The sequence below is a fragment of the Coffea arabica genome, chromosome 6e (assembly GCF_036785885.1).
Source record: "Coffea arabica cultivar ET-39 chromosome 6e, Coffea Arabica ET-39 HiFi, whole genome shotgun sequence".
In the NCBI taxonomy this organism is placed as follows: Eukaryota; Viridiplantae; Streptophyta; class Magnoliopsida; order Gentianales; family Rubiaceae; genus Coffea; species Coffea arabica.
The window spans coordinates 8,269,740-8,296,144 of record NC_092321.1 but is presented as its reverse complement, the minus strand read 5'-3'; the positions used below and the strand labels follow the sequence as shown (position 1 = coordinate 8,296,144).

At 37.3% G+C, this 26,405-nt stretch overlaps 4 protein-coding genes and 1 pseudogene across 5 annotated transcripts; 2 read left to right on the top strand and 3 right to left on the bottom strand.

Moving 5' to 3' along the window:
• The first annotated feature begins 4,525 nt into the window (after positions 1-4,525).
• Positions 4,526-5,824, top strand: LOC140009444 (uncharacterized; annotated as a pseudogene).
• LOC113696299 (uncharacterized) lies at positions 5,226-7,937 on the bottom strand. Its single transcript, XM_027215734.1, has 5 exons — positions 7,017-7,937; positions 6,794-6,924; positions 5,911-6,259; positions 5,389-5,578; positions 5,226-5,341 (listed from the first exon to the last, which is right to left on the bottom strand). Exons 1-5 carry the CDS (start codon positions 7,935-7,937, stop codon positions 5,226-5,228), a joined length of 1,707 nt encoding a protein of 568 aa, XP_027071535.1.
• A 2,231-nt stretch (positions 7,938-10,168) lies between these two features.
• On the bottom strand, positions 10,169-14,842 carry LOC113695914 (probable glycosyltransferase At3g07620). 2 transcript variants are annotated; one of them, XM_072054927.1, is made up of 5 exons: positions 14,449-14,842; positions 12,580-13,547; positions 12,360-12,490; positions 11,672-12,023; positions 10,169-11,235 (listed from the first exon to the last, which is right to left on the bottom strand). In XM_072054927.1, exons 2-5 carry the CDS (start codon positions 13,447-13,449, stop codon positions 10,570-10,572), a joined length of 2,019 nt encoding a protein of 672 aa, XP_071911028.1. In that variant the 5' UTR covers positions 13,450-13,547; positions 14,449-14,842; the 3' UTR covers positions 10,169-10,569. The 2 variants fall into 2 exon arrangements, with proteins under 2 accessions (XP_071911028.1, XP_027070917.1); XM_027215116.2 differs by having other exon boundaries at positions 11,672-12,020.
• Positions 14,843-15,282: 440 nt separating this feature from the next.
• LOC113695913 (CRS2-associated factor 1, chloroplastic) lies at positions 15,283-19,272 on the top strand. The gene is made up of 5 exons (XM_027215114.2): positions 15,283-16,322; positions 16,615-16,742; positions 17,527-17,752; positions 17,864-17,991; positions 18,078-19,272. The coding sequence occupies exons 1-5, from the start codon at positions 15,476-15,478 to the stop codon at positions 19,077-19,079; spliced, it is 2,331 nt and encodes a 776-aa protein (XP_027070915.1). The 5' UTR covers positions 15,283-15,475; the 3' UTR covers positions 19,080-19,272.
• A 545-nt stretch (positions 19,273-19,817) lies between these two features.
• On the bottom strand, positions 19,818-22,615 carry LOC113697029 (sugar transport protein 14-like). Its single transcript, XM_027216446.2, has 4 exons — positions 22,292-22,615; positions 21,384-21,706; positions 20,663-21,292; positions 19,818-20,546 (listed from the first exon to the last, which is right to left on the bottom strand). Exons 1-4 carry the CDS (start codon positions 22,428-22,430, stop codon positions 20,076-20,078), a joined length of 1,563 nt encoding a protein of 520 aa, XP_027072247.1. The 5' UTR covers positions 22,431-22,615; the 3' UTR covers positions 19,818-20,075.
• Between the last annotated feature and the right edge of the window lie 3,790 nt (positions 22,616-26,405).

The following is a 26,405-nucleotide window of genomic DNA, read 5'->3' as shown; positions in this document are numbered from 1 at the left end:
CCCTGCATTATTTATCTTGAAAACAGTCGCAGGCCCTTAGCCCATGGGGCCCCATTCATAAAGGTGTTGACTGTTGCTCAATCACTTACCAGAATTAAATGATGGGATAATTTCAAAAACCTTCCCTGAGATTTCTAACTATTGCAGGAAGCTCCCTTCTAGTTTAAAAAATTACACTTACCTCCCCTATGATTAGTATTTCAATAACAATATAGACCCAATATGCTAACTTTTTCCTCAAAAATCCTAAAATACCCCATTGTTACTTAGAAGGAGAAAAAACAAACTAATAAATTCTTTCACATTGCAACTGTTGTAAACGACATGACCACCACCTTAACGAATTCAATAAAAACTATTTCACCTTAATTCCCATATTCTTACAATTTTGACAGTCTACTATTGCCGCCCTAAAGCTTCCCATGCAAATCAACTGTGACAATTAAAGTATGCATTCAACCTAATATTTAGCCTCATTTTTTTTTTTTTTGCCTAAATTTAATGTTTGAATTGACCAATGTCACTATTCAACCTTGTTGTTACTACAATAATGTAACCTACCAAGAATACCAACATAGAGCAATCAAAAGCAACACTAGAGACCACATCCATGTCTTTAGACAAATCTGATTATATTTTTCGTATCTCAAAATTTCTTTTAATACAATTGGTATAATATCGTAATATTCTTTAATCCATATTCCCTTTTTAGCTATCATTTTTTTCTTGTATGTATTATATATCACCGCCATCTTTTTCTTTTTCATTTAGTTTGACAACAAATATGATTTGACAACTTGTCATTTTGTAATTTCAATTCAATAAGCATTCATTTGGAGCTATGTACTAGGGAAAATATTTTCAATCCAACCAAACGGACCCTTAATCAAATGAATGCTTCAACAAAGTTTCAATCTTCGGAAAAGCCCTCCTAGAATTGACTCAATTTAGCTCGAAATGAAGTACTAAAATTCCGTTGTTCGTGCTCTTTTTCTTTTTCCTAAATTTCTCTCTCTCTGTGGGTCTGCATATAAGCAAAAGAAAACTATACTACTTCCTCCGTCCCACTTTGATAGTCTTGTTTCTTTTTTCACACAGTTTAAGAAAAAGTAGTTAATTTTGTTAGAAAAATATATTTAAATTGCTATTTTCCTAAAATACCCTCACATTAAATATGGTACAACTTTATGGGAACTTGAATTGATGGTAAAAAAAAAAATCAACTCACATTAAATGTGATAGGTTTATAGTAACAACTACTTACATTGAATAAGGGTATTTTAGGAAAATTAAAATACAACTACATTTTTCAATTGGAAAGTGGACTGTAATTTGGGACAGATGAAAAAGGAATACAGGACTATCAAAGTGGGACGGAGGAGTATTAAATTTGACTGTGAAAAGGAGAGCTATCTCAGAAATTGTGCCCCAAAAGTTGTTTCCGTGGCAGGTTAATCGGAGACATCATGAGATATGAATAGGCGCACACGTGGCGATTAACTGATTTGCGTGGTCATGCAGTTAGCAGAGAATGGGAGGTGGAATCCATTTAAAGCAGTCAACGACTCAAATGAGATTTTGCTTTGCACTTTGCAGAAGGAATATGAAAGAAAGGGATTGAAGGAAGGTAAGGACACGTGGATTGTTCCTTGTTGGGGGCTGTTTGTCGGGTTGGAGAGTGAGTGAGTGGACAAACGCAAGGGAAGGCTCCGCATGAGATTGGATTTTTGCAAGTGTGAGAATTAATTCTAGTGGTACTGGTAAGATCTTTGATGATCTCCCAATTGATCATTGATGGTGGATGCACCAGCGAGTGCGCCATTCTCACACCAACCAGCTACCCTTTTCTTTTCTGGGTGGTGTTGTGGTGACTTTCCTCTGCTTTGTAGCATAAACTGCAGAATCAAGGGTGATGATCATTGATGATGCGCTTGGCCACTCTCTCTTACGCGAACTAGATACTACTGGTGCGAATTCAGAGCACCGCAGAAGTCAGGGGAAAATTTTCTTGGAAATGAATTTTGGCTATGAGTATTGATTGGACCTCAGAATCTGTTGGTGATCCTCACATTTTTAAAATTGCCCTTAGCAAAGTAATCCGTGCTGCTGCATAATGAACTTATCATATGCCAGTGGCTGATAAACGCACATCGATGTGTGTGCAATAAAGAAATGCACAATATTTATAGCAAATGAATTTTACATACATATTTTATTGCTAAAGAAAATTTTATATAGCTTCCAAATTGTTTTGAAAAAAGGGTTAATCACATTTTATCCCCTTAAAGAATACCCCATTTCTCAGTTTACCCCCTAACCTTTAATTTTGCGCACTTAACCCCCTTTAGGACTAAATTGCCCTTGCATTATTTTGACTTTTCATTTACTTTGTTTTCCTTTCTTTTATTTCTTTTTCTCTTTCTTTTTTATTTAATTCTTCCTTTTTCCCACAAAAATTTCCACCTCAATTATTGAAATTAAAAAAGAGGAATTGCAGAGACCTATCTTCTCCTTAAATGATTAAAAAAAATATTCAAATCACTTTCCTAAAATACAATTTTGTTAGCCTTTCAATTCTTTTAATTTTGGGTTTTCCTCTTTCCTTTCTAGTTTCTCATTTTATTCCCAAGAAAATATTTTAAGATGATGTGACCTGATTAATAATCATCAATTGAAAATTGTGACACGTGGCATTATACAAAAAATCAAAATTAGTTTTTGATGTCTTTTAAACCTTCATCCAAAAATATGCAATTACAAACTCAAAACAAAAATTTTCGTTGAAATGGAATTTCTATTAGGAAGGATGAAAGAGAGAAGAAAAAGAAAAAGAAATAAAAGAAAGGAAAACAATTTTATCTTATGATATTTTCTTGAGAATAAAATGAGAAACTAGAAAGGAAAGAGGAAAACCCAAAATTAAAAGAATTGAAAGGCTAAAAAAATTGTATTTTAGGAAAGTGATTTGAATATTTTTTTAATCATTTAAAGAGAAGATAGATCTCTGCAATTCCTCTTTTTTAATTTCAATCATTAAGGTGAAGATTTTTGTGGAAAAGAGAAAGAATTAAATAAAAAAGAAAGAGAAAAAGAAATAAAAGAAAAGAAAACAAGGTAAATGAAAAGTCAAAATAATGCAAGGGCAATTTTGTCCTAAAGGGGGTTAAGTGAACAAAATTAAAGGTTAGGGGGTAAACTGAGAAATGAGGTATTGTTTAAGGGGATAAAATGTGATTAACCCTTGAAAAAATGATTATTATGTTGATAGTTACTTGGGAGAAGTTGCATTGAAAATAAATAACGTTTAAATAGTAAATTAAGAAATGCTTATAGGTAACTATCTTTTATAAGAGCAAAAATGGAAGTGCATAAAGTGACATAAAATGTTTACATCAAACTATTTTCTCTCCCTTTGTATATAGTATATATTATAGGTTTTGAAAAGGGTAAAAATTAAAATACATGAAGTGACATAAAATATTTATATCAAACCCTCTTATCTTCCTTTATGTATAGTATAGATAGTACACTTTCGTCCGCTTTTTTTTTTTTTTTGAGAGATTTTCAATCCATTTTCTTGTAATTACAATCTCTTCTACCTGTATCACCCAACCAAGCCTCTCATCTGCTTACCTATACAAAATTTACAACTTCATTTACATGTGTTGAGTGATCAAGTCAACAACTATATTGATACTACAATCTTTTGGAAAATATATAGCAGCAATATCTTGTTATAATCTTGAAATTCAATCGAGATAATGTATGCATCGGTAAATTTATATACTAATTGTTGTCTGTAGTATAATTCATGAATTCCCATACATAACTCCATTTACATTTTTGCACTCTGTCAAGTTATTATGCTTACCAATTCAATCAAAAGCCAGACTCTAAGTGCTACAACGCTGCCACGCTCATCGATAATGACAGAAGGAAAAGACAGAAAAACTTGTCTGAATGTGTTTTTGGTTAAGTGCTTGGGTATCTAGGCATTAAATTAATCGCAAGAGAGGCCAGGTTGGGACATTGAACATGCCAAACCTATTCCACATCCTAATGTGCACGTCAAAATCCATACCAGTGGTTCGAGTTTTTATATACCCGAAAAGATTTGGATTAGAGATGGAATCCCTTTTTTTTTATTTTCTTTTTCCTCGTAAGCAATGGCGTGGGACTCTTTTTTTTTTTTTTTTTTGGGTTTTTGGGCATAAATTTGTACATGTGCATACGTTTATAAACTACCACAAGTTGAGTCCACTCTACGATTTGAATTAGATTAAGATTTAAGATTGAATAAATTTACATGTTCTAGGGAAAGAGCCAACACAATTATTTATTTATATATATATATATATATATTTTTTTTTTTTCTGGACTGGCTTTTCAGCCAAACAGTCGACTACGTGGCTTTTCGGCCACTTCATTTCCACTACCAAATACTAGTAATTGCAACAAGTTTCTGGTTCTATGAAAACAAATCCGGCACGAACGCTCATTAGAGCTTTTAAGAGGATACATTTGAAATTCCAACCAACCTGCTATGCTACGTACGACTAATAGAGCTGTTACCCTTCTTGTCGATGCGATCTGCAATAATAATTTGACAGCCTCAACAGCTAACTCATCTCCAAAACCAAGAAATTGACAAAAACTTCATATATACAAGGAGTCACTTAAAGCAAATTGTAAACAGTTCAATGAGTTCCTCGGTATTTCCTATTTTGATTCAAAATGACTCGGGTGGAAGGAAAGAGGAACCATTAAGGAGAACCTAGAGCATAAACCTATTCGTGCAATCAGGAGAAGCAGATCGCATGATCAGCAACTGGCTCCTGCATTTTGACGTCTCCTATCTTTCCTTCAGAGCTTCCAGTTGTCGTAGTTCAAAAGGGCCTATTGGAAAGGGTCATCTAGGTTTAATCTGGAAAACTCTGTTGTACCAAATGGAATGAAGGGTCATATGGAAGAGATCATACTTCACAGGCTTTGCATGCCAGAGAAAATGTTGCTGAACCTTTCTCACCCCAGATTGCATTTCAAGATACTTTGCCTCAGGTATGGATAGGAGAATTTCTTTCAAGTTAGGTATGTCTTTTTCTGCAAGGATTACTGAAAATGCACTCCAGTTTAGGACTTCAAAGAATGGTGGTACAAAATTATCAGATATAATCACTGGAACACACTCGTAAAATATGGCTTCAACCACCCTTGGGCTGTTGACTTCATAGCCCCTGGGACAGATACAATACTTGCTGCTTTTCATGTGCTGGATGTAGTTCATTTTGCTGGCTACGCCAGGAGGCATTGGACCAAAGATCTTCATATCGGGGTCTTTGTCCTTCCAATGTTTAAGCAAGATCGGACGCAAATAACCATGCATGTTGCCTGCATAGAAAGCAACAGTATGCCTCTCTGATGCTGGCTTTCCTCCAAGATCTCTAAGAGGATTCCGCGCAGAACGGACATATGTTTCTGGAAGGGAAACATCCCTTCCTATTTTAAAACCTAACGTAACATCAGCATTGCACAGTGCTTTCATGCAATGTTCCATGTGGTGCCTTGTCTCATATGGAGCCTACGCAATCAAAAATGACATCATGACACATGCTCTGGAAATAGATTTCTAGGTTTATGAATACATCAAGAAAGCAGCGCATTATAACAGAAGATACGAGTATCATCCCACCCTAAGCAGTAATTCTTAATGGTAAAAAGGACATCAAATAGCAAAGAGATGCATATTCTCCGCTTTATGCATGCGTCTCTCTTGTAGGGGTATGTGTACTATATCTCATGTTTAGATTGTACTAAATATTTAGAAAAAGAGGAGAAAAGCATATTATCTTTGTGAACCGCAGAAATATTTGCCAAAATTATCCCAAAACATATGAAGAGGGGAAGCATTACCCAATCATGACAAGCAACCAGAAAATGATCTGCCCCTCCAGTTCTGTTCCAGTAGCGGTACTTGGATGAAATTTTTTCAGAGTAATCCCTCAAATACTGGCGGAGGTTTGTACGATTATGTGAATTACGCACATAAAGTGTGTATTCAAGCATTCTAGAACTGAAGGGCATATAAAAAAGGTGTGCCCTTCGTGGATCTTTCACAACAAAACGCTTATTTCCCTCCATCAGTTTCATAAACCATCCTTCTGATGCATATAATCCTTTGAGGATTGGTTGATGAAAAATGGGTTTAGTTCCTTCCTTGTAGACATGAATCTTAAGTATTTGTTCCATAAGCTCATAGCTCCTGTCACATAGTAATGCTGGAATTAGGACATATACCATTTGAAGACAAACCTACTCGTGCAAACTAACAAATTGACAGACTAAAACTCCATAAAACTGATGTACTAACAGCTGTAAAATATATGTTGACTCCATTTTCTAGCATCCAATATTCACTCCAACACCCATCAGAATTTCAAACTCAAGAGATTCAACAATTTCTGTAACTTAAATTGGTATAGAGGTGATCACTGTATGAACCTTCAGGATTCATAAAGTACAGGGTACAGATGAAAGGAAGTATCAGGAATGCAAGTATGCAAAGAGCAACACTAGAGGTGTACCAAGTGTTTGTTGTCTTTATCTGTTCATCGTTAATTTATTTCTGAATTACATTACACCATAATCTTGCAATTTCACACTATAAGTTGACTGGCTTTATTGAATCAGTCCCTGAAGTAAAGAAGAAGAACGCAAGGAAGGTGCTGTATTTAACAGGCTGTGATGGAACAAGTGATAGTTCTCAAGTTCAATAGTATCCGACAAAAGCACTTACTTCTTGAAAGTTGAAACATTTCGAAATAATGGAGCATAAAGTTCTCGGTCATTTCTTATAACTGGAGCATTCTCAATCTGTGCCTTCGCAGACAATATTTCACGGTCACGTTCTGATGACCATCGGGGTCTCTACAATAAAAATTGAGGAGCTGAGTTATACATATAATGCAAAAACCAAAGCTTTACAATAATGACACTGAGTTTGAAATGGGAAGGTCTACCATTGCACGGGAACGAGCACGGCGATGGACTAGCAACCGCTCCATCTCAGGGATTGGTGTTATCGTTTTTGGAGGCATTTCACACTTCATCTTCTTTTTAGCCAGGTTCCTTACTAATGCAGAATTATTACTTGAGCCAGTAGCATGAGTATGCAGGAGGACACTACTCCCCTCAGACTCAGACGGAAGCGCTATCGTTTCTTTTTCCCCTAAAGATGCATCAAAATTAGAACTATTGACAATGCTTACATTTGATGCCAAGTTTCCTGAAAATGTTACATTAACCAATGAATTGGCGGAGGTCAATGCAGTTTTCATCATTATACTCGAACTGGGCATTTTGTCTGATAAAGTATGATTATTTGGCTCCACAACCTGTTCAAGTGACAGGCTGGCCTTAATTCCACCATTGTTTTCCAAATCAAAATCACGAGCTTGATCACCACTTTCCACTGAATCCAATTCATCTTTGTTCCCTATCTCATATGCCACGTCATTGTCTAGATTGGCATCTTCAACAAAATCAACAGCATTATCAATACCTTTGCTATCAGAAAGAACTTGATTTTCTTTCTCAGTTTCCTCGGTCATAATTATTTCGTCATCTCGACTGCCAGCAATGGCATCTGTTTGCCCCACCCGTTTGATGCTCCGAGTGAGTAGAGATTTGTTGGCCAAATTTGACCCATTATCAATAAGAGGATCATCAAGAATCATAGACTTGCCGGCAGCTGATTGCTTAGAAATAAGCTCGACCTTCTCATGTACAGTTCCGTCAGGTATAAGAGATAGAAGAGCATTGCCATAAGGAAGTATTAGGGACTGACAAAACAAATGAGTAGCAGCCACCAAACCTACCATCAATAGCCATTTCCATTTCTCAAACTGATATATCCTTCGAATAGGGACAGTGTAATCCATATTAGAGATTCAGCCAAAAGTATACCATGGGCCGAGGCGATCAAGAAACTGAAACTACTAATTATAGCCTGAAAAACATAAATTTGAAATTGCTATTGGATGCCAAAAGCTAGTCAAAGAACACCATTAAAAAAGAAGAAGAAGAATGAAAGAAAAGAAAAGCTTGGCACTATTGGACGTTGAAACATCCAAAACCTCAGAATGGGTCCGTGGGTGTCAACTTAGATATCTAAAATCTATTCCAGCAAAAGATCTTATTGATTATGACCATGAGAAACCTTGATGGCCTAATCGATCCTTAATTGAGTATCAAAAGAACCTAAAATGAGCCGCATTTTTGGCAACCATCTTCCCCTAAAACAACTACCATCACAATTCCAACCACAGAATCACCATTAACCAGCAAGACTCAAGGCTAAAGGCGTAACAAACAAATAAAAACGACTAAATCAAGTATATTAAACACATTAAACAAAAGGATTGGGGTTTTAAACCGCAAAATGGAGCCCAGAATTCTTCAAGAATTGTATTATACTCAAAGGAGTACCTCAGTCGGCGCGCGTGATCCGAGTGCAGAGAGAGGAAGCAGAGGTACCACCATGCAAGCAGAAACTCGAGTACTAGTACCACTAGCCTGGAGAAGCAACATGCATCAAAATCCAAGAAGCCGTTTTTCCGTCACTGTCGGTTCTCGAGAAAGAGAGACCTTTGGCTGGTTTAGCTAAGAAAAGAAAAGATACTGTGCCTTGATAATAAACTAAGCTAGACAGCCACAAGAAACAACAAGTAGTACACAGCATTCGAGTGGAAAACGTAACCACCCACCACCACTTTGGGCTTTAAAACACTTTAGATTTCCTTGTTATTAGTACTTGCTTATTAGATAAGTAGTATAGACTCTGTAGCAGAGAGCCCTTATCCATCCAGAGTTATAAGACCAAACGAAAAAAGATTTTTTCTCTGCTTGCGTTGAACTTTGTGATAATCGTTTGGTTTGAGCTCTCTTCTTCTTCTTCTATTTATTTAATGCTTTTGGATTAATTGATCTTAAGCAATTTTCCTGCTTGCTTGAGTAAGATAGTTACAGGAGGAGAATATTCAAATGGCGAAAGTTTAGCTTATTGCTGATATTTTAATTTTTAATGAATTGGCTGCATCTGGGACCTGCGGGAAGTAGCCATTATTGAGCTACTTTCTGGCTGCAACTTTTTTTTTTTTTTTTTTATTTGAAATATTGCTGCAAGCACTGCAGACTCACTCTGTCACACCCAAATAACTTATTACGTTGCAGTTACCAGCCTTTGTTATCAGCTTGGGGGTGGCCACCACTAAACATTAAAGTTTGGCGGTATAAGTGGCAAGGATTTAAAAAATGATAATTAATAGAAAGGGTGTCAATGTAAGTGTCAGAAACCTCGACCGAAATCTCGACCAAGGGAGGTTTGTGAAATTATCCCTTATTTCATGCTTTCAGAAAACTTTTGGTTTTGACTTGTAAAAAGTAGTACACACCCATTACTAGATTTTGAACATTATATTATACTACTCGTTAATTATTGTATAATCAAATATTTATCCTGCAATTAATTATCAATAGACACTGCTGTTTAATACGCTCACACTATGTCCCTTCAACTGTAGACACTCTTTTTATTGAATTCAAATTCATTAAACACTCATTAGACAAATCCTTTTTTTCTTTGGTTGTGTTTTTGTTAAGATAAATTTAGTTTGTTGTCTTTTTTTTTTCAATCTGGCGACTTTAATATTTTGGTCGACCGAAAAAAGGACTTTGATTTTGGTTGACAAGTCAGCGGGGATGGTTGAGTTGTACTGCGTGACAGAATGGAAAGAATTCAAGATTCTCCACTTATACACTAAAACTAGAAAAAGACAAAAAAAAATGAGCAGAAGCCAGCCAATATTCAAGCACCAAGTACTCTTGCTGGCATTTATTGGGTCAACGGCCTTATGCTAGAATTTGAGATGGGGTTTAGATTTCGAATCATTTGGCGCTGCAATGCGGATGCCTTTCGTCTTGACTGCAGGGGGGGGGGGGGGGGGACAATCTATTAAAATAAAATAAAAAGAAAAAGGAAAAGATAAGAATGAAATCTGCTTAATTTATGAACTAAGACCAATAGTACATGACTATTACACGCAGAATCATAAAAAGAAAAGTGTCAAATGGGTAAATTAAATAAAGTTGGCTGACTTTTTTGCAAGATAAATGTTAGTAATTAATTGAATTGCGGGTAACTAAGTAATTGAAAGATCAATTACAAGTTCAAACGCCCAAGTCCGGTACCCACGGGCAGGGCGGCAGAAAAGGGGCCAAATCTGTGAGACGAATTTTTATCTGCTGAAAGTAACACAAAAATGTCAACATACAAAAAACAATAATGACGAGTTCCATGGAGGCAAAACGAAAAATACAAGAAAATAATAATAATAATAATAATGTCATCATGGATGGTTTTCGCAATAGTGCTTTTCTTCAAGATTATGTCATCAGCTAATTTTAAAATTCTTGTTAATCACGGATTGCATCACTAGCTTCGTGCAGTATGGTCCCTGTGATGTTTTCCACAGCTGAAACCTTTTTTCAGTAATCCGGACTTCCTCATCAAGATCAAGATTTTACCTGGAAAACTCTGTTGTACCAGATGGAGTGAAGGATCATGTAAAATAAGTCATACTTCACAGGAACTTTGTGCCAGAGAAAATGCCGTTGCACCATCTTTAATCGATTCTGCATCTCTATATACTTCTTTTCAGGAATCGAGAGAAGCATGTTCCTCAAGTTTGGGATATCTTGCTCTAATACAAAGACGGCAAATGATTCCCAATCCAAAATCTCAAAGAAAGGAGGCACGTAGTTATCTGATATGATTACAGGAATACATCCATAATATATGGATTCTATAACCCGTGGGGTGTGCACCTCGTAGCCCCGAGCGCAAATGCAATATTTGCTGCTTTTCATGAACTCTCTATATCTTTGTTTGCCGTCAGGATCACGAGGCATTGGCCCAAATATCTTCATATCTGGCTCTCTGTCATTCCAGTACTGTAGCAAGATAGGACGAAGATAACCGTGCATGCCCCCCGCAAAGAAAGCTAAAGTAGGCCTCTCCGAAGGCTGGTTCCCTCCAAGGTCTTTTAGAGGGTTCTCTGCTGAAAGAATGTAGGTAACCGGCAGAGACACATCCTTCCCTATTTCAAAACCTCTAGCAATGTTGGAATTGCAGAGGGCTCTAATGCAGCTTCCCATACTATTCCTTGTGAAACCTGGGCCCTACAACACAAAATTTTTCTTCGTTGAGGAACAAGCTTACCATCTGTTCAAAACATATGCTAAGGGGAAATGTTAAAATGCCGAATTTGCTTAAATGAAGTAACTACATTGATGATAATTTATTGAGTTACAACAATACAATCAACAAGAATGGCCATCCTAAATGGACTAAAAGCTTTTCACCAAACTGTTGCAGGATGACAGGTAATGCATGCATGCAAAACATCTAAAGGGATCAAAAGCTCGAACCAAAAAATCTGGAGGAGTCAAAAGCTTGAACTCCTAGAGAGTTCTAGATTTCAAGTGCAAGTATCATCTTGTAGCCAGAGAATTTAACAGCCAGAAAATAGCATCAAGTTTGATATTGAATTCATCAATGACATCATGGAGGTTAATTCATATTCCTACCACCAGCCATAAACAATTCACCACGTACCCAATCATGGCAAGCAACTAGAAAATGATCTGCTCCTTTGGTTCTGTTCCAGAAGCGGTACTTACTAGCTATAACATGCACGTAGTTCTTCAGATGATTCTCTAAATCCCTATGACTTGTGAAGTTCTGTTGATACAGAACACTCCGCAGCCTTCGAGAACTAAATGGTAAATAAAATAAGTGTGCTTTTCTGGGATCCCGAACAACAAATTGCCTATTACCCTCCATCAGTTTCATGAACCATCCTTCAGAAGCATAAATTCCCCTGAGATGTGGTTGATGAAATACCGGTTTGTCCCCTTCCTTATAAATATACACTCTGAGCACACGCTCCATCAATTCATAACTTCTGCTACACACATTAGGAGGAGTCAGACCTACATAAGATAGCTTCAATCTAACTATTAAATTGGTAATTTCGTATTCAAGGCTAAAGCTTCGACTCCCCAAGGCATGCCCGGACATATAGGTTTCTGAATCAATGTTTTGACTCAGATAGAATATTGAAAATTTCTGTGTAAGCGTTGCAGAGCACATAACACAATACAAATAGAATAGGCGTCTTGAAGAAAATTAAAGCACATGATATACTAATGTAGAATTCAATTTGAAGTCAACAAAAAAAAATATCAATTACCAATTTCTGGGAGTAATGGGTATAAGAAAGGCTAGCATGTAAATTACCCACCTTACAAACATGGAATAATTGCGGAAAAGATAAGCATAAGCTCTAGGAGCATTTCTTATTACAGGAGCATTTTCAATCTGACGCCTTGCATTTTGAAGCTCCTTGTCACGAGCAGAAAACCATTTTGGTCTCTATAACAAATTAAACTGAGAGATCAAACATAGAAAATAGAAAACTGACCACCATTGTTCATATTGAAATAATCTCTAATCCAAATTACCGGTAAATTTGCAGGTGGAGAGCCAAGATGCAACAAGATAGTCATGTCAGATATGGATTTTGTCCTTCTATTATTCTTCTTTATGAAAGGTTTGCCAAACATTCCCGAGCTATCTTTTGGTGAAAGTGAAGCAACTTGTAGTAAGCTATCACCTTGTTTGTGGGATTCCAAGTCAAGATCTTTCTTGTCAGTGTGTACTACAGAAATGTTGACAGCAGGGTATGGTACTGCAGTATCTGAAGCATCAGCAACAGACTCCAATCCAGTAGTCAAAGCCATTGGAGACATAAAATTGACTACACTTCTGATTGATCCTTTTGTCAAATTTGCAATTTCACCTGGGGCAAGGCTTTCAGAAACATCATCTTTTAATTTCTTTACGTGCTCTGTGAACTCAAGTCCAGTTTCTAGGCCCTCTAGTATAGGATTGTCCTCTGGTTCATTTAAGTACATCATTTTTGCAATTTTATCAGATGTTGATCCCCGGCCAGATGTGAACTGAGTTGGTAACTGTCTCTCCTTCTCCAAGTAATCACCTGTCTGTCCTCCCACCTCCGTTGAAATATTGTGGCCTTGATGCGATCCTTCTTCTTCTTGTACAATGAGAGCATCTTCATCCCAACCAGAAGCACTGTTGCCATTGGCCTTACCATTAAAAACATCTGCATTGGTCTGTTGCGAAATATTTGAAAGGATGGTTTTGCTAAAAATCAAGCTGATATTTGCATGTGATGGAACTGAGATGTAGTTTTGATACGGAATTACCAAAATCTGAGAAAGAATTATAAGGATGGTAATAATGCCAACCACATAAAACAATCTCTGGTTTCTGACAGTACACATTCTCTCCATCTGAGACCTGTTTCTCATGCTACACAGTAACAGCTAACCAAGAAACGACTGTAAGGTTGATTGACTTGGATGCACCACCGAAACTAAAAACTGATCCGCCAGATTCATCCCATGTCCTGGAACAACAAATATGAAGCATGAACACAAGTAAATTCTACAGGCCTACAAGTTATACCTTTGATTTTGGTTTATCCAACAAAATTATGGTAATTTTTTCAAATGTTTTGAATTTTGTTAGAAATCAAATAAATATTGATACTTCTAGGAAGAAGTTAAATCCACACCTAGTATAAGTTTCAGAACTAATAGCACAAATCAACAATTTTCTCATGATCCTTCCGTGGAATATGCTCATGCCTGCTAAACTCAATCTTCGCTCTTCATATTCTCATATTTAGTTCAAGCATTCATCATGCGCAGCAATCATAAGGCAGGCAGGAAGGATTTTTTTCCCATTTTTTGGGCTGCATAAAGATGACTTCAATACTTCTGGAACTTAACAGAGGTTTCAATACTAGTAATTTAATTAGTAGTAAGAGTCACAATAGTTTAGCATACAGCCCCACAACTACAGCTGAACAATCCTTGAACCTCATCTTCAGTTAACTTTAGTTTCATAGAAGTTTGCAAGATACATAATCCCCAGTAATTTAAAGAATGTAAAGCATTTTCAGTTAGCTCAAGCCTCAAGGTCAGCAAAAAGACGGCTCGATTTCCTATTGCTACAATTTACAGCAGCAAACTTGAAAGTCAAGAATCCCAGAAATTAAACTCATTTCTAGATTCTACCATTGCAAACACACGAGGATTTCAAGTGGGAAATTATCAAATTTCTAGTTACTTTAATCTACTAGGGGTTGAGGAATAGTTCAAACACTAGCTAAAAGTGGCAAAACGGCCACAAAGATTCAATCTTTTGTTTAAAATGATGAGCCAAAGATATTCAGAAATATAAAAGAACATCAAATTTTGAGCTCCTGTAAAGTTGACGACTTATAGGAAGAGGTTCCAAGATACCTGAGAAAACTTTTATCATCTGCTGCTCCAATTATTAGAGTCAAAAGCTGAAGACCCATTGCCAATATTCCAACCAACGTGAGGAGGTTGACCATTCCATAATTGCACTCAGCTGTCTCCACACTTACGGAAGCTTCGGCTTGGTGGAGTTGGTACACAGGAGACTGACGAAGTGACAGAAGTGACCGACGGCCTCACCCAGCCTCCCACCGAGCAACAAGAAAGAAAGAAAAGAAGAAAACAGTCCGGGGAAGCAAACAAACGAATCCCCAGCCGCCACGCGGAGGACGACCACGCCGACGTGGACACCGGGCTTCCGCCCTTAGTCTATATGGTTAATAATCACAGCGAACGGAAGCAAAAGTTCAATCCGACGTCGTATGATGACCTTTGTTACTTCCATTTTTGGTAAATATAAATGCACTTGTTCTCTCGTGCTCTAAGTTGGATGAAAGGATTTTTTTTTCTTTTCTTTTATTAATAAAGTTGTACAAATTCTAAATACTTGTCAAGTAGTTTTGATTTAGTAATTAATTTGAAACTCATGATTAAACGTTATGAGTTTTAAATTTGGTAATTTTTTTTTGCTTTTGGTTCCTTGAGCTTTCCAAAATACTAATTTGAGAATTAGGGGGTTTTGAAATGTTCTAGTTTCATGAAATCAAGTGAATAAAGAGAAAATCCTGGTTAAATTTATTCCAATAATTATCAGTAAATTTTTTTTTCCTGTTAAATGAAAAAACCCAGGAAAAAAAAAAAGTAAAAGAGTTCTCTTTTTTCATTTTTACCCAAAGGGGAACAAAAATCGTATTCCTGTCCTGCCGAAACTACCCTTGGCATTTCACCTGATTTCCAGTTCAAGAAATCATCATGTCTTACTTCCCAGCAAGTATTTGCTCGACCCAGCTGAAGCTGAAGGAGGAGTTGAACTGGAAAATAGAAACGTCTCCCTCCGTCGGGGAAAATTATAGCTTTATGCTTATAGTGATCAAAGTTTGAAGCTTTTTTGAGGAATATTCAGCCAAAAATGGCCTTGAGACCAGTAATCCAGTTTCCGGTATTCGTCCCACCACCACCCAGCCCTCCAAACCACCGCCCAGCCTTTGAAGTCCGCTTCTCACGGTGGAACAACGCCAACGCTCAGAAATTCATCCGCCGCGAACGCACCCAAAAGGAAATTGAAGACCAAATCCGCTCCCAAAGACGCTTCGATTCCGCCTTCAACATTGCCCATAATTACAACCCGGCACCTCCCACCCCTACCTTTAAATCCACCGGCACCCCTTCCTCTCCTTCCCACCCTTCAATTCCGGGCAAAAAGTCGAAATACTCCAAAAACCCACAAAAACCTAGACTTCCCTTTGATCACCCCGCATTTAAACCCGTCCTTAAACACAAAAAAATACCAGTTAAAAGAATTAATCCTAGCCGAACGACTGACGAAAGTACTAAAGCTGAAGAACAAGAAAAATTTGCTCCCAACGTCAAAATTGATGAAAAAGGGTTGTCATATGAATTTCCTGAAGCTCCATTTCTTTATCAGTATAGTTATACCGAGACGCCCAAGGTGAAGCCGGTGGGGATCAGGGAGCCGCTTGTGGCGCCATTTGAGCCAGGTACTATGGGGAGGCCGTGGACTGGGCGGAAGCCGCTGCCGCCGAGTAAAAAGAAACTGCCGGAATTTGATTCTTTTCAGCTCCCTCCACCTCATAAAAAGGGTGTGAAGCCCGTCCAGGCACCGGGCCCATTTTTGCCGGGAACTGGGCCAATGTATGTGAAGTCTAGAGAGCAGCTATTGGGGGAGCCCTTGACCAAAGAGGAGATTAAAGCGCTTGTTGAAAGCTGCAAGAAATGGAAGCGCCAGCTGAATATGGGTAATAATCAATGCCAACCTTGTTTTTTGATATTAAGGTTATGAGATTATGATCATTCTGTATTCAAGTTTTCATTATCTGCGTTTAGTTATTGATTGGTGAAATTTTGATTTGTGGTGAACCAGATTTTCTGGAACTGTAATGATGTTTAACTGTACAAGAAATTTTCTATTTCTGGTTTCGAGGAAAACCGCTGCGTGTCTTGAATTTAGCCAAGCAGTGACTGAAACCGGGTTTCTTCTTACTATGGGTGTGACCTTTTTGTTAACATGCCAGTGCTTTTGGTTTTTAGGAAGAGATGGTTTTACGCACAACATGTTGGATAACATACATGCTCACTGGAAGCGAAGAAGGGTGTGCAAGATAAAATGCAAGGGTGTGTGTACCGTAGACATGGAAAATGTTCGCCAACAGTTAGAGGTTCGACGTTTATTGGGAAATACACATACATAAAATTTATCTTATTTTGTCTTTTCTTTGATTGCATTTAATCTTCCTTTTGTTAATATGATACTTGCTTCATACTTGAATAGTTTTGCCTTATGCATCTCTTCCTGTTGGTATTTAGTATAGTATGAGCAATGTTAAGGAATTGTGTTCCGCCTTGTTTTATGTACATGAAGCTCTTAACTTTTCATTAGAGCTAAACCATGTGCTATAAGAATTACTCTGCTGATTTTATAGAAAGTATACCTATTCCCCTCCATGTGATGTGTAGCTGTTCTATTTTTTCTTTTGCTAAGAGTCATCTTGGTGAATAGCTGTGTCTGGGCTGTCATTTAAGAACCCAAACTATAAAATAGTGGAGTTTATAGTTGCTTGATTTTTGCTTAACAAGGAACTTGGGTTGATTCCCTCCTTAAATTGTTTAAAACCAAGTAGATGTTAAAATTGTGCATGTAATTGGAAGGTTAAATATTTAGTCCACTATTTGATTGAATTTTCAAGAATGATCCTTGATATTCCTGTTATCAAGCATGATAATGTCATTCTTGTCCTGTCATAGTTGCCTAGTATTTGCCCTGGTCTCTACTAGTAGATGACTGGTGGAAGGAGAATACAGAGAATTGAAGGATCAAAATTCTGCTTTTTTTTTTTTAATCCCCCCTTAGGTTGTGCATGTTTTTGCTGCATAATGTTTGCCTTGTCTAATTGCAACGTCATGGAGAGGCATAACATCCTTTTGAGGTTCATCATCCAACAGGAGAAAACAGGTGGACAAGTCATATATAGTAGAGGGGGAGTGATATACCTATTCCGTGGTAGAAACTATAATTATAAGACTCGGCCGCGTTTTCCTCTTATGTTGTGGAAACCTGTTACTCCTGTATACCCAAGGTTGGTCAAACGAGTCCCTGAGGGTTTGACTTTAGAAGAAGCCACAGAAATGCGGAAGAAGGGGCGCAATCTTGTGCCAATATGCAAGCTTGGTATGTTTATCTTTATTTTGATTGTCTATACTGTCTATAGGTGAAGTGACAGAGCAAAGTCGACCATTTTTTCCTAGGGATTAGCTGATTATAGTTTTGTGTTTATTACAGCTAAAAATGGGGTCTACTGTGACCTTGTTAAGAATGTCAGGGAGGCATTTGAAGCATGTGAACTGGTGCGAATCAATTGCGAAGGTGTGAATGGGAGTGATTATCGTAAAATAGGTGCCAAACTCAAGGTCTGGTCTTTTAATTATGGATGCTTAACATCTAGAGCTTTGAGGAACAGAAAAATCTGAGCAATCCTTAAATCTTTTAAGTGCAGGATCTTGTCCCATGCGTGTTAATATCTTTTGAGAATGAGCACATCCTCATGTGGAGGGGACAGGACTGGAAGTCATCCCTGCCAGAGCTAAGAAGTGATGCAGAAGGAATGACGGAAACTGAATCTGATGCTACGACCTTTGTTGGAACAATTTTAGAAGGAGAAGCCGAGTCATTAACAGCTTCAGCATCATCTGTTTCAAACACAACAAAAATGAATACAACTATTAAAGATCTCAACACAAGCAGTGGTTCTTGGAATTTTGAAGAGGTGGAATCAGATGGAAGCAGCGAATATGGAGAAGAGGTGGTTGGTGATCTTACAGCTTTAGCCACTTCTGCATGTGAAACGTATGAGAGTGAAAGTCCTCCAGATGTTCAGTGCGCCGTCAGTTCAGATGTTTTGGTGGATTTTGATAGAAGTGAAGAAGAATGGGATGGTTCAAACTCTTACCACAATGCCATGTTAACTGTGTCTTCAGGGCCTGAAACAAGGCTGGGAAGCACTTTCAGTAATGACAACCATTCAGAACCTCCATTCACGGCTCCTTTTACTTCAAGCAAGTTGGAAGGTGTATCTGAAGATAGAAAGGGTATCAGTGAACTTTCAAGTGCAACTACACCTTCAGCTGAGGAAGTTCTTCTCCTCCTCAGGCAGGCTGTTGAAAGTGGGCTCGCAGTTATGTTGGAGGATTCTAGCTTGGATGCAGACATTGTTTATGAAAGAGCCGTAGCTCTTGCTAAGTCTGCTCCACCTGGGCCTGTTTTTAGCCATCGACGTAAGCAGTTGGTGGTTCCAGAATGTGATAAGCCACAAAGTGATGATTTGGAGGTGAAAGAGGCTCTCAAAGTGCCAGAGAAAGAAGTTACTCTTTCAAGTAAGAGAGGAAGTGGGAAAAAGACTTCTAAAGGTCGAAGCATGAAGGACATTAGGGAAGATTATCTAAATGTAAATCAACCGGGAAGCCTAAGAGTAGATGAACTAGCGAAATTGCTAGCTTAATGAGTTCTTTTAGTATTGTTATGTAACTTTATTTGTTCTTCATTTATTTTTCCGATGGAGGAAGGGGTGAGAGGTTGTATGTTCAAATAGCAAGTGAATTAGGGATTCAGAAGATGGTCGAACCCATAAATTAACAGATCAACTTTGTATAGTGTGCTTTATATTAAGGCAATCTCGGCATCTTTCACTGTCATCTTTCCTGTTCTCCGCCTTGGTCAATGAATCAAACATGCTTGGCTTTCAGTTGCGCTATTTTTATCACTCAGTTTGGTCTTCTATGTTTTGGCCGTTAGTTGGTCCTGCGGTTCTACTTATAACTTCCATCTTGAGTACCCTCAATTATGAGCCAGAGAGAATCCTTCTTGACCACCTTTATTCATTCAAACTCTTTTCTTCGATCTTCTCCCGCAAACTATCTCGAGGTTGTGACGTTAACTTCTTGGATTTCGTGCTCAGTGGGAGCACAATTTTGTTAAACAGCGTTGTGTTGGGCTCGTACCATGCATCCATGTATGTGCTTTACAACAGGAAGTTAGATGATCCGCTTTAGATCAAGCTACTTCCCTTTACAACAGGAAGTTAGACGATCCATGCCCATGCATCTTTTAGGTTTTTTTTCTTTTAATTCAATGGAGGGATATAAGAGTTATGATCTACCATTGAGAATTGACCCCTCCTCTCATCAATACATATTAAGAAGGAATATGCATTCGAAACTTAAAAATTAGAAAGGAGATATAGGAGGTCAATTTTCTGCAATTTTAGCTCAATTGACTTCATGATATGCTACTGTTTTAAGCAATGACATGAACACTATTACATGTAAATCTGCTTATCAGATTATGACTTGTACTTCCCCATTCTTGAAGTAAAATTATCCAAACAAGGAAAAAGCACAGACCCATAAACACAAAAGCAAAAGAAAATGTGCCCTAGGTATGTCAGGACGCAAAATAATTAGGCACAGAAAGAAAGTAGCTCCCTCAGACCTATTCTCTAGGCTGTTTCATTATTGGGTTTTCTTGGTTTTTGTATCTCCTGTCCATCTTCATTGCCATCAGGTGCGCAGTACCTCTTCCAAAACCAGTGGCTTTGCCACAGCAAATAGATCTCCTCTATTGGGACTTGCTTGGTCTCGGGCAAGAGGAAGTATACAAAGCAGCTCATGAAAATTATTAGACCAGCAAACAGCAAAAAGATACCGAATTTAAGTCCGCAGAGAGCTTTCAGGAAAAACTGAGCAACAAGAGCCGTGAAGAGCATATTCACGCTAACGACAATACTTTGGCCAGCCGACCTCGTCTCCAGGGGAAAGATCTCACTTGGAACTAACCAACCCAGAGGACCCCAGGACCTTCCATAAGCCAGAACGAACACGAAGATCATAATGACAAGGAAAGCACTAATTCCTTTGGAGAGCTCCTCACCCTTTCCAAATTTCAAAGCCAGCGTAACACCAACAGCAACCTGCATATCAGTCAATAGCGTGATGTATTTTAGATGAAGAAAACGTCTACCTGTTAGATTATATTCATAAGCCAGAGGTCATATTCATGTAGTTAGTACTTTGCAAGACAGCATACCATGGTGATTATCATTTCACAACCAGCTTCGAGGAAAAATTTTCTCCTGCCAAACTTGTCAACGAGAGACATAGAGATCAAGGCAGCTACAACTAGTGCACCATTTGTAATGACAGAGGAGTAAAGGGAGGCATTGGACCCAAAACCTAAGCTCTGGAATATGACAGGGGCATAGAAAAGAATGGAGTTATTGCCAGTGAGCTGTTGGAACGCTGGAATACCAAGGGATCCTATTATAAGCTGGGGGCGGTTCTTCCTCTTTAACAGATTTGAGAACGGATTCTTTATAGCTCGTGCTGCTTCGCTTGCTTCTAATAGGTCAGCAAATTCAGCATCCACGTTAGGTGTCCCTCTCACTTTCTCCAGCACCTTTCTTGCTTCGTCTAGTTTACCCTGTTCAACAAGACTGTTTGGGGTCTCTGGAGCAAAAAGTCCACCAACGAACATTATAGCAGCAGGAACCATGGCTAAACCGAGGGCTAACCTCCAGCCCCATGGATGAATGCTTTGGACACCATAATTTATTAAGTTGGCAACAAGGATTCCCAAGCAGGTTGTTAGTTGAAACAGTTGGTTAACTGCTCCTCGGATTTTAGCAGGTGCCATTTCTGAAAGATACAGAGGGACCGCCTGCAGAAACAGGTACAAAACGAGCATATGTGACAATCTTCTTTATTTTTTTTTCACACGAATTACTCGGTGTGTAGGATAAATGGCTTACCTGATTCCCAAACCCAATGCCGACACCAAGCAGGCATCGGCCAATGATCAGCATCGCAATGTTCTCGGCTGCTGCATTGATAAGTCCTCCAGCAAAGAAGCTGACTGCCCCACACATAATGCTCATCCTCCTGCCCTTATTTCTGGTCACGTATGACACCCCAAAAGTTGAAAGAAGTGCAGCGTAGTACAGGGAGGAGGTAAAGAGAGTGAGAACCTGATTATCATATTTACAATAATCTGTTTCAGTCAAATGGTGGTGTTTCCTTTCGTACACTTTGGGGAAGAATTTTATCAAGAAGTCATCCATTGAAGTCACTCCTCCTGTAACAGCAGCCCGTATCAATTTAGAGTTTGTGTCTTTCTTCTTTTTATTTCAACAACGATACATAAATTTGTACTTTCAAAGACAGGAGGAAGATAAATGAAAGAAACCATTCTGCAGGATTATTTGTCATTTATTCTGAAGCAGGAAGTACGCTACAAAAACTATTTCCAGTTTCTGCTCCTTCACGAAATTTCTAAATGAACATCATATTCCCAATAATTATCTACATTTAAAGTAAAAGTTAAACCTTGATTCCCAACCTTCAAGATTGCTTGGAACTTAAATAAAATGATGTGCACCACACATTTGTTTATTAGTATGTATCCCTAAAGGTAACTTTTTGATGATTCTGATGAAAACCACGACAGGACAGAGATAGTGCAGATCCCACCATTAAGGATATTCCAACAAGGATCATGAATTAGTCAAACCACAAAACTACGTACAAATTCCAGCACAACAGGAGATGACACCAAAGTGTGCAGAAGTCAGTCGAACCCACAAAAGAACATTCAAATCAAGAAAGTGCCAAAAGCATTGATGATCTTAAAACCAAGTACTAAAACTACCAGAAGACTCACCAGAAACGCCCAAATCGTAACCAAAGAGGGATCCTCCAAAAGAGCCAATAAGGCAAGCAGTGATAAAATATGACGTAATCTTATACTCATAGTGAGCAGCCCTTGATCCTCCTCCGTCAACAAATGCCCCGCCAGCCATTGTAGCTTCAGGTCTTCTTCCCAGAAAGGTAAAACTGACCGTTTCCTCCTAGGAGTATTCGTTTCTTCTGCCTATCGTGAGTTTCTTCGTGAACGAGGAAATACAGGGAGGAGCTGATCAGGAAGAGCTCGCAGAATCTTGACAGGGGATGACAATTGTTGTTGACATTAAATAGAGAGATTTCAGTCCTAAATTGGTTAAATTGGATAAAGATGAACTACTCAAACTGCGGAAGTCTTGGTACATTTGGGAATGCATGTTGTAGTTTGTGATTAGGACAGCACGTATTAGTCAAAGTAGGGGATGGATACAAATATTACTGGTTTTCTTTTTGTTCTCATTTTTCAACTTGACAGATTATTAATTCATTGAATCCAGTTCTACCTATTGACCGATAAGTAATTTACAGCATTATTGATATTTACAGCTTAATTTTAAGTTTTGCTAAAAATAAAAAAAAGGTTAGTAACAAGATAAAATGGAGTACGACAATTGGGGGTTTTATTTATTTATTTATTTTTGGGGTTTACGTTCTAAGAATCTGAACCCAAGTAGTATAATAAATTCACCTGAACAGGAGGAGAACTTGCTGGCATATTATTTGTCACTTGCCTATTTATTTAATTTCGAATCTTTCATAAAACAAAACAGTAGTTGTAAAGGATAATGGATTGGTAGAATATATAATGTTAGTGATTATATGTAAAAAATTAGACACGGAACTGAACCAATGATTATGTTGGATTGTCTCAAATCTACCACTTACAAATAATGAGCCATAAACAATGGAAAATTTATGGTACGAAAACACCACAAAAAAATGTGGGGTGGATAAGATAAAGGATTAAATTCATATCCAAGTGTAAGTGCAATGGATTGTTTACATTAATAGGTGTGGACGTATGTTACTCTATACATGACAATAAAAACGAATTTGAAATTAAATTGCATGGCATCGGTATTTAAAGGATGACCAAAAGTGATAGGTTTTAATTAAGGGTTAATCACATTTAATCACCTTAAGGTATACCTCATTTCTCAGTTTATTCTTTAATCTTTAATTTTGCTCACTTAACCCCCTATAGAACAAAATTACCCTTGCATTATTTTGACTTTTCATTTACCTTGCCTTCTTTTCTTTTATTTCTTTTTCTCTTTTTTCTTTATTTAATTCTTCATTTTTCCCACAAAAATCTTCACCTTGATAATTGAAATTAAAAAAGAGAAATTGTAGAGATCTATCTTCTCCTTAAATGATTAAAAAAATATTGAAATCACTTTCCTAAAATACAATTTTTTTAGCCTTTCAATTCTTTTAATTTTGGGTTTTCCTCTTTCCTTTCTAGTTTTTCATTTTATTCCCAAGAAAATATCTTAAGATGAAATTGTGACACCTGGCATCATACAAAAAATCAAAATTAGTTTTTGATGCCTTTTAAACTTTCGCCCAAAAATATGCAATTACAAACTCAAAACAAAAATTTTCATTGAAATGGAATTTTCTATTGGGAAGGATGAAAGAGAGAAGAAAGAGAAAAAAAAATAAAAGAAAGGAAAACAATTTCATCTTATGATATTTTCTTGAGAATAAAATGAGAAACTAGAAAGGAAAGAGGAAAACCCAAAATTAAAAGAATTGAAAGGCTAAAAAAATTGTATTTTAGGAAAGTGATTTGAATATTTTTTTGAATCATTTAAGGAGAAAATAGATATCTGCAATTTCTCTTTTTTAATTTCAATCATTAAGGTGAAGATTTTTGCGGGAAAGAGGAAGAATTAAATAAAGAAGAAAGAGAAAAAGAAATAAAAGAAAGGAAAACAAGGTAAATAAAAAGTCAAAATAATGCAAGAGCAATTTTATCCTATAGGGGGTTAAGTGAGCAAAATTAAAGGTTAAGGGGTAAACTGAGAAATGAGATATACCTTGAGGGGGTTAAATGTGATTAACCCTTTAATTAATAGAGGGTTCTCATGCATAAAATTGGATATCACGTGCCGCCTTCCTAGACTTAATAATCCAATAATCTTTTCAAATCTTAGTTGGAAAATTATTGCTTGTACTTGTCATCCCGCAACAACTTCACGGCTCCGAAAGTGATAGCATTAAAATCTGAGAATTTTACCAGACTTTATCCAATATCAATTTTTGATTTGGAAGTTGGAACAGCTCACGCATTGCTGTAGTTTCTTAGACCACTTCGTTCATTCACTTGAATCCTGACCCAGCGTGTCGGGTCCATCCCATTGATTTCTATATATTCTTATCCATGTTTCTTACTATACATTAAAGAAATTTAAGTCAAAAACAAATAAATGTATTTTCCAATTAAAAAGGTAAAACCAGTGAGAAGTCAAGCAAAGGCAGCATTAGTCCCTCATTTTAAAGAAATAATAATAATAAAATATTTTATGGCTGCTTCACCAATGTAGGATGCGTGAGAATTGATTCCAAGAAAGGACACTAAACAAATCACTGTAATATCTTTAATTTGGCTCTCAAACCTTAGTTTTTGACCTTTTTCACCCTATAAAGTCTGAAATATTCAATTGAACCCAAAAAAAAAAAAAAAAAAAGGAGAGTAAAGAAGCATAGACCCCAGAAAGATGTTTTCCCCATTTTCTTTAAATTCCTGAGCCTGGACTTTCATTTCATGTAAGAAAGAAGATATGGGATATGATGGATGGATGAGACCCCACGCGCTTATCATTGAGCCCAAGAAAAGCTGGTAATTAGCTTTTCGCATCCCCGATTTAATGGTCATGCAAATTGCAAAGCAGCTGTCGCCGGTTTTTCAGCCCACACAATTGGGGCTGCCGCTCAGCTCATTGGTCCAATCCTTAATTGCCTGTCACCCTCCGGTCCGCACATTCGCTGATCAAGTTTGACCGTTCCACGTATGTATGTATGTTAAGGTAATCCATAGCTAGTTGGGAGGATTTTAAAAAATCCACTACGAGATTGTGACTTGAGACTTCTTGGTGTTTGAAAATTTTACAAATTAAAACGCTAACTAACCCTCACCATCCGGTAACAAAAATCGCAGGTGACAGCATGCTTACAGCAAATTAACGTCTCATTTGTTGGTAATAATAAAACTAGAATTTTGTCCATACCTTGACACAAACTTTTTTTTTATTTATTGTGTATCAACCAAATTAGTGGGAAAGGGCACGTGTGTACAAGTGCAAGACAAGTAGCGAAGCAAGTTCTTAACTTCAAAACCATCAAGCTTTAGATCAGTGGCAATCAAAAGCGGATTAAAGGAACCAATAGGTCGCTCATTGGGTGTAAGTTGAGGGTTCAAATGTCACTTACAGTTAAAAAAAAAAATCAAAAGAGCTGCAGGTCGAGAGTTCAAACTTCACTTGCAGGAAAAAAACTCCTCATTTGATCTAGTCAGGTTCTTATATCTTAACATCAAAACCAAGGGCTGATGCTTTACTAAACTAGTAAGAAGATATATAGTATGGATGAACAATTAACCTTGTTGTTGCTCCTTATAAGGGAGAAAAAAAGACCCAAAAAAAAAGGAGCATTCTTGTTGCTTAATTTATTAGTTGATTTTTGCTTTCCAGGGGTGCACTTTCATTCCCTATTCATAAAATGAAGCGGTTAGTTTAGTTAATTTATTATGTCAAAGTTAAGCTAATCAATAGGAGCGGGAGGTTTTGGATTCCAGTTGTGTTAGTAATCTTCCATATACTTCGCAGGTTAAGTAATAAACAAATGTTAATGATTATCCCACTATTATTAGTTGTAATTCCATCTTAAAATTGTTAAAGCCTTTTTAATGTGCTTATTGTCATGGAATCACTAGGTACTTTAAATAAATATTAGGGCTGTTATTAAGGCAGAAAACTATTGGACCGACGTGAAAAGGAATTTCTTTCTTTTTTGTGTTCGCTCGATAATATCCCAAGTAGATTTGGGCGGTTTTAATTACAATAACAAGTTAACGGAGCTTGGTAATTATT

Coding starts and splice junctions, on each gene's coding strand:
- LOC113695914 (XM_072054927.1), bottom strand. CDS start 13,449: ATGAGAAACAGGTCTCAGATGGAGAGAATGTGTACTGTCAGAAACCAG. Junction 12,024..12,359: donor AATTATTCCATGTTTGTAAG/GTGGGTAATTTA, acceptor TAATGTGTGTAG/CAGAAGTTATGAATTGATGG. Junction 11,236..11,671: donor TAGTTGCTTGCCATGATTGG/GTACGTGGTGAA, acceptor TTTGTGTTGTAG/GGCCCAGGTTTCACAAGGAA.
- LOC113696299 (XM_027215734.1), bottom strand. CDS start 7,937: ATGGATTACACTGTCCCTATTCGAAGGATATATCAGTTTGAGAAATGG. Junction 6,260..6,793: donor AATGTTTCAACTTTCAAGAA/GTAAGTGCTTTT, acceptor ACTATGTGACAG/GAGCTATGAGCTTATGGAAC. Junction 5,579..5,910: donor TGGTTGCTTGTCATGATTGG/GTAATGCTTCCC, acceptor TTGATTGCGTAG/GCTCCATATGAGACAAGGCA.
- LOC113695913 (XM_027215114.2), top strand. CDS start 15,476: ATGGCCTTGAGACCAGTAATCCAGTTTCCGGTATTCGTCCCACCACCA. Junction 16,743..17,526: donor ATGTTCGCCAACAGTTAGAG/GTTCGACGTTTA, acceptor ATCATCCAACAG/GAGAAAACAGGTGGACAAGT. Junction 17,753..17,863: donor TGTGCCAATATGCAAGCTTG/GTATGTTTATCT, acceptor TGTTTATTACAG/CTAAAAATGGGGTCTACTGT.
- LOC113697029 (XM_027216446.2), bottom strand. CDS start 22,430: ATGGCTGGCGGGGCATTTGTTGACGGAGGAGGATCAAGGGCTGCTCAC. Junction 21,707..22,291: donor TTACGATTTGGGCGTTTCTG/GTGAGTCTTCTG, acceptor CTGCTGTTACAG/GAGGAGTGACTTCAATGGAT. Junction 21,293..21,383: donor GCATTGGGTTTGGGAATCAG/GTAAGCCATTTA, acceptor CTGTTTCTGCAG/GCGGTCCCTCTGTATCTTTC.